Source organism: Mytilus trossulus, chromosome 5, assembly GCF_036588685.1.
Source record: "Mytilus trossulus isolate FHL-02 chromosome 5, PNRI_Mtr1.1.1.hap1, whole genome shotgun sequence".
Classification (NCBI taxonomy): domain Eukaryota; kingdom Metazoa; phylum Mollusca; class Bivalvia; order Mytilida; family Mytilidae; genus Mytilus; species Mytilus trossulus.
In genome coordinates, this window is record NC_086377.1 from 74427487 (window position 1) to 74437208 (window position 9722).

At 32.7% G+C, this 9722-nt stretch overlaps 1 protein-coding gene across 1 annotated transcript; it reads right to left on the reverse strand.

The window, feature by feature from the left end:
* Positions 1-3223: 3223 nt before the first annotated feature.
* LOC134718299 (protein PML-like) lies at positions 3224-9112 on the reverse strand. The gene is made up of 3 exons (XM_063580793.1): positions 8278-9112; positions 7407-7625; positions 3224-3348 (listed from the first exon to the last, which is right to left on the reverse strand). Exons 1-3 carry the CDS (start codon positions 9110-9112, stop codon positions 3224-3226), a joined length of 1179 nt encoding a protein of 392 aa, XP_063436863.1.
* Between the last annotated feature and the right edge of the window lie 610 nt (positions 9113-9722).

A 9722-nucleotide genomic window follows, 5' to 3' on the forward strand; every position in this document is an offset into this window, starting at 1 on the left:
CAGACACGAGCGAATCGTACAAGTTGAGATATATAAACACCGTAAGATGGTGACAAGGGAACGTCACCATCTAAAAACGGATAATTCACGATAGGAAATGAAAAATCATCCCTTTTATCATAAATTTTAGTATTCAGCTTTCCGTTAGTGATATAGATATCAAGATCGAGGAAAGGGCAGTGGTCATTATTAGTATTAGCTTTATTTAAAGTAAGTTCAGCAGGATAAATTTCATTAATATACATACTGAAGTCGTCATTATTGAGAGCCAAAATATCATCCAAATATCTAAAAGTATTATTAAATTTGTTTATCAGATGTTGTTTTGATGGGTCTTTGCTTATTTTTGTCATAAATTGTAATTCATAACAATACAAAAAGAGGTCCGCAATAAGTGGTGCACAGTTAGTCCCCATTGGAATTCCGATAATCTGACGATATACGGAATCCCCAAAGCGAACAAAAATATTATCTAGTAAAAATTCAAGGGCATATATAGTATCAAAGCATGTCCAATTAACATAGTTTTTTTGTTTATTGCTTCTAAAAAATGACCTAAAAGAGTTTGAACATATATATTCACATTCTGATTTTCTGAATGCCCATTTAATTAAGTGTGTGAATTTTTTCTTAATGAGAATGTGAGGCAATGTGGTATACAGGGTAGAAAAATCAAAACTTTGAACAGATTCAAAATCACCAATATGAGCATGCAATGTATCAAGTACTTCCAACGAGTTCTGGACACTCCAAAAGTAAAGACTATATGAGACATACAAACGCACAAAGTAAAAGGTATAAAAAGAAATCTAATGTATTTATCTTGCAAACATATTTTGTTTATATAGATTAGACTGTTGGTTTTCCCGTTTGAATGGTTTTACACTAGTAATTTTGGGGCCCTTTATAGCTTGTTGTTCGGTGTGAGCCAAGGCTCCGTGTTGAAGGCCGTACTTTAACCTATAATGGTTTAATTTTTAAATTGTTATTTGGATGGAGAGTTGTCTCATTGGCACTCACACCACATCTTCCTATATCTATAATCAATAGAATGATAAGAACTAAAATTGAAAAAAAAACAAGAATGTGTCCACAGTACACGGATGCCCCACTCGCACTATCATTTTCTATGTTTACTGGACCGTGACATTGGAATAAATTCTTTAATTTGGCATTAAAATTAGAATGATCTTCTCAAAGGGAACATGTATACTAAGTTTCAAGTTGATTGGACTTCAACTTCATCAAAAACTATCTTGACCAAAAACTTTAACCTGAAGTGTAACAGACGGACGGACGGACGAACGAACGAACGGACGAACGGACGCACAGACCAGAAAATATAATGAGCCTTTACTATCGTAGGTTGGGCATAATTAGGACTAGTAATAAATACACCTACGTTAGAAATTGGAACTTGCGACTTAAATTAAAATTATGGATAATGATGCATTTAAGACTCAAATGATTGTAATTAATGTATGGTTTATAATTAAGTCGTGCTTTTGTAACACCAAATTGCGTTTTCTTTTTCTCTCATAGATACTCAAATTAGAAGTATCAAAACTTTTTTTGGACTTCTGATACTAGCAGTCTCGTCAGATCACAGTATGTGAAAAATCGAAAACCACATTATTGAATAAAAGCAGATGTTTTTAACCCAGTATTTAAATCAACTGAGATGTGGTTTATATATTCAGTATGCAATTCAGGTTCCTTCAGATTCCTTAAGGAATTTATAACCCGGCAATCATATTTTGTACAAATAATAATTTTCAGTTGTATTTTACAACATCTTGCGATAAACTCTAAATCGAAACTATAGATCATATTAACTTTGATATCTTCCTTCGGTAAGCCTTTAATGCTTAAATGCTGCATACATAAATAATTCCATTATTTACATGTTTGTGTCATTATGATACTTTATTTTGATTGGCTAACAGCGATCTCTCGTACTTCTAAAATAAACAAGCATTAAACAATGAAATGATACATTCATGATGACACGATGTCCAACAAAACACAATAATAGATATATAAGTAAAGGCAACAGTATTATACCGCTGTTCAAAACTCATAAATCCATGGACAAAAAACAAAATCGGGGTATCCATCTAAAAACCGAGGGAAACGCATTAAATATAAGAGGAGAACAACGACATAACACCGAAACGTAACACACACAGAAACGGACCAAGCATCAGACAAAACACCACGAGAATAAAAAATATAACATGAAAACCAAATACATGAATTTGGGATAGACAAGTACCGTGCCACGTCTCAATATCTCAAAAATAAGAGAAAACACAAACGACTCAACGTTAAAATGCAACACACACAAAAAGGAACAATAATATAACAATGGCCATCTTCCTGACTTGGTACAGGACACTTTTAAAGGGGAATAAAAGTGGTGGGTTGAACCTGGTTTTATGGCATGCCACACCTCGCACTTAAATGGCAAAGTTAAATATAACATTGAGATGACAACATAGTATTACAGGACTACAATAAAAATAAATAGGATTACATATTAGACAAAGAAAAACATGATTAATAGATAACAAAAAGCATCAGGTTTAAAATTCAATACGCCAAAAACGCGCCTTGTCCACACAAAATTCAACAGTGACGCCCAGATATAAAAGATCGAAAGTGAAAAAAGTACAAAGTTGTACAGCACTGAAGATCAAAAGTTGAAAAGGTTTCGCCAAATACGGCATTGTTGTTATGCCCGGGATAAGAACATTCTTATTATATAGAACAATTCATGCTATTGCAAACAGTAAATTTGATCAAATGTATATGAAAGAGTTAACATAAAGAAACTGAGGTACAATAAGGTATTCTAAAGAAAAGCTCAGATATATTTCATGTTTTTATGATCCTTGCTAAACGTGTAATAATAAGTATTGACTGCTTTTCATTAAAATTTCATAGGATTGTAAAAGCGTTGACCGTGCGCATATTTTTAGAAAGAAGCGCTTCCGCTCTGTATCCAAAATGTGCTTCGGTCAATGAGTTGGCATCCCAATTAAATTACAAAAAAGAAAAATTCAATTCTTAAATAAATGCTGATAATGAGTAGTAACATTTCTGATAATAATTTGAGTTTGGAACTTCGGAATGTGTCAAAAAGACAACCACCCGTCCATAGAACTGAATACATCCGAAGGCCACCAATGGGTCTGCAATAGAACATGAAACCACTGCACTGTTAAAAATTTGGATTTAGTGGATCTGGTGGTGGCGGTGGCTGTGGTGCCACTACTGCTGCAACTGCATTGACCATTTGTGATATTGTCACTGATAAAATGCGTTTAGTAATTTTCTCAACACTGTCTGAAAATATTGACAGTGACATTAAAAACATCGATTTATAATGACGTAAGAACGATAGCTACTTACTAGTCTCGTCTTTGCAATATACTTTAAAGGTTAGACACCGACAGTAAATGAAATAGGTTACCACTGAAAAAAGCAAAATACCACAAGTTGCAATTGGTAAACTCGATGAATAGTTTGAAATGTATTACAAAAAAGGGACATAGATATATCAGGAAAGTCATCTTGTTTTTAGTTTGTGTTAGATTTATTTTGTTGGCTCCAAACAACGTTTTTTATGTTATGATGAAACGATTTATATGTCTTTATATTATCTATTGTGCATGGACAACGTTGCAAAGTGGTCTCGTTCGTGAGGTGCATTCGACTCCAATCATAAATCAATGAGATTTATCAGTTTTTCCATCGAAGGTCGGTGGTTTTCTTAAACAACACCGATTCTCTCCACAATTAAAAAACAAACCCTGACGAAATAGCACAAAGGTGGCACTTAAAAGTAGAATTCAAACACGTACAATCAACCAAGAAATATATCTTGCGTTTGACATGACAATTAATTATTCACAAGGTCACACAATGCTATTATTAGTATTTGCCTCTACTGATATAATCAAGAGCGTCATTCAGATATTCGAGGACTAATTTCCTTTTGAACTTTAAATGTGAGGAAATTGATAAATAGTCGGTTGAAAGTAAAAGATAAAAAGTAACTCTGTCAGTTTGTTGGTCTGTTGAAAGTTTACCCAAGTTATAAGTAAATATGTTTTGGTATTAAGTTGTATTAGCATTGTTTTTTTCATGTTTTTAATGCAATTATTTAGCCCTGCATCTCCACTTTAAGGCTTAAGATGTTTTGCATAGTTATTAAAATTGAAGAACTGGGCATTGCTTCACTCTTATTAGTAAACGAATTACAATAGTGTTCCTGAATTTAAAATAAATCCATTTTGTTAGCACCGTGAATTGGAAATATTTTAAAACTTATAACTTCTATTTTGATAGCAATTAAAAGTACTCCCTATAATTAATGAAGAATCCGGTTGGGAGCCCAAAGTCAGTGTAGAATCAGGCATATATACTATAAAAGTCAAAAGTTTCGTGTGAGTACATTTAACTGCTGTCTGCTCGCCTCTTTCAATCCTTTTTAATATCCTATTTTCCCCCAATTTTACCTGTCAACACTATACTTGATGGCTGGAAATGAAGTTGCATAAAAACTGATTGAAATTTTTCAAATCTTTGTTGACTTCACAAGTTGATTCAGAATGTTATTTCTGCCTACAATCTTTAAGAATAGTAACACAATATATTGTTTGAAAACTAAAATACTTACAAACGACCAAATACCTTGGCATCTTAGAAACGTAAACTGCACTACATAAAAGAGGTGTCGCTATTAAAAAGAAACTAAAATTATTTTGCATTAAATTGATTTCATAAATTTCATTCTAGAGTTATATAATTTTTTTTTCTAAATTGCATAGGACTTCTTTTATTTTATTTTAATCTACGAATTTTCATGTACATTGTGGTTTTCCCTCCTCTATCTCGTACAAAGAAAATCACATTTAACATTAACGACGGAAGAAGCAGATGTATGTAGATATATATCTTTCCTTATTTTTTAAATGTAATTATAAGTCTGTTTTACCCCTAAAGCGGACAAGCAGTTTATTCTTTAAATGGCTGTCATTGAATATCAAGAAAGAAAATAAATCCCAAAATTGATTTAAAACTTTAATACTCAATAGTTTTCCTTGAAAATATTCACATCCCTTGGGGATTATAAGTGTACGTCCAGTCGCATATATATTACATGTATATCGGAACAATTGTGATGACGACGAATTTCTTCCTTTATTCGAGAACAATCTAATTGATATATAAATCTGTGGTTTTAATATGCCACAACTGCGATGAACCAAAGCAAGTTATACCACTGCTGGTGGACGTTTCAGCCCAGTAGTCAACGTTTCGGTGTTGACATGAATATCAATCATGTGGTCATTTTTATAAATTTCCTGTTTACAAAATTGTGATTTGCTTTCGAAAAAACTAAGGATTTTCTTATTCCAGGCATAGATTACCTTAGCCGTATTTGGCACAACTTTTCGGAATTTTGAATCCTCAATGCTCTCCAACTTTGTACTTGTTTGGCTTTATTAATATTTTGATTTGAGCGTCACTGATGAGTCGTATGTAGACGAAACGCGCTTCTGGCGTACTAAATTATAATCCTGGTACTTTTGATAACTAATTATACATCAACCTGTATCTAAATCAAATTGGTTCTCTTTTCTTTTCTTTTTTTTCTTCTTTGGTATACAATAGTCTATCAACATTCGATGATTACATACTGTTGGCATAAGTGGACTAGTCTATTTACAAAACTATAACCCCAATTTACACAATATGTATGTTTCTTTCCTATGTTCAATGTATATATTTTAAATTGCGCTATAGTTCCGTAACTTTCCAGTCGTATAAACGAATCGTCGACAAGTGCGTACATTTTTTTAAATCAATATTTCTGGTATGTTCCCAGCTGTCCTTCACTATTATTATTACATTTTACCAAATCCACCTTTGGAAAAATAATGTAAATAGATTTTATTTTCATCAAATCTTATTTTGTGGGTATTATTTAAAATTTTATAAATAATGTTCTTAACACCAAAAATGTTATGTATTAACAAGCGTGTGAGTTTAGTAATAACAAGTAAGACAGAGTTATATATTATACATCTGATAGTTCAAAATTGAAAGTTAAAAGTTATCGGCCGTGTACACTGATCAATAACTGCAGAAGTGTAACGAAACATGAACTTGGAAGCCCGACAGGAAATTGCTTAAATACCTGTACATGTCATCTCACATCCTTTACAATACCTTTGGAAGTAATACTTTTAGCCATGATGGGGATCAGATGGGGGAGATCAGAATTTATTTGAACAAAGTTTATTACTTTAAAGAATTATGAACGAATTAGATTTTCGAAAACAATTTTCACGTAACACTTATTTATGATTACAACTTTCACTTTTAACTAATTCCAATATTACCAGTTTAAAAATAATAGACCAGATGGTAAGTTAAAACAATAAGAATATTTTCCGTATCAAGTTAGTAAGTCGGATAAAACAACCGTACGATTGACAAGATATCGACACGCAATAACGACTACATCGGTTATCGTAATAATGTTCCTTTGTGGTTTATAGACATATCGTTGTCATTACTCGGGAAAAAGACAAAATGGCCGCACGCAGAGAATTGATACTCTAAATTTAAATTCGATGGTGATATCTTATCTAGCGGAATAAAACTTTAATATCTATGAATATGAGCAATTTTATTTAGAATGAACATAATATCAGTTTTTGATTTTTTTGTGAAGTTTCCTTATAACAAGTTTAAGGTATAAAAAGGGTTTTGTTAGTTAATTTATACTGAATCACTAACCTGTCACAACATAGGTAATGAGTTCGAACACAGCACCTGCAATTGCATTCGAATTCAATCTTATTGACTAGGACTGACAGATTTCATTTAGCGGTTCTAATCGGACATTCTGTCATCTCTTACTGATAAAAACTGGCTGATTTTATAAAGCAATTAGTACTGAAAGTAGCATAAAACACCAACACCAATCAAATAAACTTGTGACAATATTAACTCAAATTCAGAAAAAAAACATCTATACTGAAGACCTGTTGGTGACCTTTTGCTGTTGTCTGTTTTATGGTCGGGTTGTTGTCTCTTTGACACATTTCCTATTTCCATTCTCAATTTTATTTACAAAATTAGAAGAGTCGTGTTATGAAAATTATAAATCTATCTTGATTAAATCAAATACCATTGTTATGTTTGTTTATATAAAAAAAAAGAAGATATGGTTTGATTGCCAATGAGACAACTTTCCACAATAGACCAACTTTAGGTTACTGTTCGGCCTTCGACAATGAAGAAAGCTCACATTACTTGGTAGGTTGCTGCAAATGGATTATCGTGGAATCAAAGTAAAATCAACCGTTTTTCTCTTTGAAGGTAAATGCCTGTTGGTGATTTGAAAAAGTTCTCGGTTCTTAGAATTTCCTTCGCTGATGATCCATCGAATGAAATTTTAAGAATATTTCCCGATGATGTTCCAACAACAAGTACACTACCATCATGATCAACAGTTAAGCCATTCGGACACTTCAGATCTTGTCGTTCAAATATCCAGCAGATTGTCCCATCCATTTCACAATTAACGATGTCATCTCTTTTCCAGTCTGTATAGTATAATTTAGAAGAATGAATTGCAATGTCTCGTATGTCATTAAAATCTATTTTAACTGTGTTAAGGAGTTTTCCTGATACGTCATACATTTGAATTCCAATGCTCCTAATGACGGTTACAAGATTTGAAGAGTTATACGAAATTGCAGAGCAGATATTTTCTGTTTGGAAGCTAGTCTTAACTTTTGTTCTCGGTGAAGAAATGTCCAATATCTGAATTGTGCATTGGGCTGGAAAATTGATTGCAACAGTGTTGTTTTGAACTTCACATACACCGGCCCCACGGATTCGAAAATAGCTTAATAGTTCTCGTTTTAACACCGTCATTGCTGTATCGAATTAGACTACTGCTATCATAATCAGTGAATAAGAAATCGCCATTTGACAGAATGACACAGCCGTTAATATTTATGTAGTCTTTTGTGTGAGATAGTACAAATTTTTGTTGTATCACCAGTGCAAGCTTTGGGTTGAGAGACATATTTTGAGATCTGTTATATAAATCACCAGAAACCCGGGATTTAGACACAGGATATATTGTTGATTTGTTAATAATATTTAATTGAGGTTCCTCTTTTGGTGGTTGTTGTATAGCTTGCGCATGCGATTCTATCTGAAATTTAAAAGTTTTTTTGTATGCATTACGTACTATCTTGATGTCTTCTAACGACGCCATAATTGATTGGAAATAGTGGATGTTAAAAGGACTTTCAAATTCGAGTTTGTAATCTCCAAGTTGTTTTCGTAATCCTAAAATTCCAGTTTCGATAGTCGCGACTCTGCTACGAAGAGACCTGGCTCCGAGGAAAGTTTGCAAATCAGAAGCAAATTGTTTCATATTTGTGAGATTTTTATCAATATCAACACATTGTTTATAGAAAGCATTCAGTTTGTCGTGTGTTCCTTGCATTTCTACCTGACAGACACTGAATGTCTGTGTTACATTTTCCAGAAGAGTTTTTTCAAACGATTCCATATATTTTATTACATCTTTTTTAAAAACTTTTATTTGTGTTTCCATTTCATTCTTTTGCATTGCGATCATTTTATAGTTTTCCTTCTTTTTCTTTCTTAGATTGTCAGTTATTTCAATAATGTCCTGCGTGCTTTTTACGAGTGTGTTAAAAGATTCAGAAGTTTTGGCATTTTTAATAACCTTATCTAGTGGACCTTTTTGTTGACATTTTGGATGATCTTCTGCAAGACATTTCCAACAGCAGGGCTCGCTATGATCTGAACAAAATACATCAAGTTTCGTATCATGCTGTTTACACGTGAGACGAATCGTCATAGCAACTGAAGGCAACATTAAAATATCGCTGAGTGAATTTAGCTGATGAGATTTTGTTGATGTTTGAATTTTATGATGACTACCACATTTGCTACACAGTGATTCCTCACATGATAGGCACCAGTGTACAGCAGGTTTTGTTTTATGACTTGCAAAGCAAGGAGTACAAACATCTCCGGGTTTAGACATTGTTCCTAGAAGATATTAAATGCAAACAAGATTTTAATAACATCATTAATCAAAATTAGATAACAACCTTATTTGGTACAAATGTAAAGAATTGTCTGGTTGGTAGTTTAGCTCGATTTCAAATTACCTTGTTAAATAATTTTCTGTATTGCGTAGAGCATTAATAATAAAATAATTTCAGAAGAATGAAACCACAGTTAAGATACCTTTTACAACATTTACCAGGGGCCTCGGCGGACGAATGGTCTACGTGGTTACTACTGTAATCACTAGCCAGTTAACACTGATGTTGAGAGTTCGAACCCTTTTAATACAGGTGCATTCGACTCCCATCTTAATTGACTAGGATTGAAAGTTTTCATATTGAAGGTCGGTGGCTTTTTCCGGGAACTCCAATTTCCTCTACTAATACAAACCAATAAAAAAATGAGAATATTTATCTATGAATAAATGCACAGATATTTAAAGTAATCGATATGGTTATGGAAATCTTTACTCATAGTACAAATATATGGTCCACGGACTTATCTATATTTAAAAAAAAAAGAATATACTTTTCTTTTTTAAACAGACAAGAGTTACATCACTTATCTATATACATTCTGAATAA

What these genes read in the sequence shown, in the direction of transcription:
- LOC134718299 (XM_063580793.1), bottom strand. Translation starts at nt 9,112, where the DNA reads ATGTCTAAACCCGGAGATGTTTGTACTCCTTGCTTTGCAAGTCATAAA. An exon ending in AGAAGACATCAAGATAGTAC is followed by an intron (nt 7,626 to 8,277) that starts GTAATGCATACA and finishes TATACTATACAG; the next exon opens with ACTGGAAAAGAGATGACATC. An exon ending in CTTTTTCAAATCACCAACAG is followed by an intron (nt 3,349 to 7,406) that starts GCATTTACCTTC and finishes CAATATTTTCAG; the next exon opens with ACAGTGTTGAGAAAATTACT.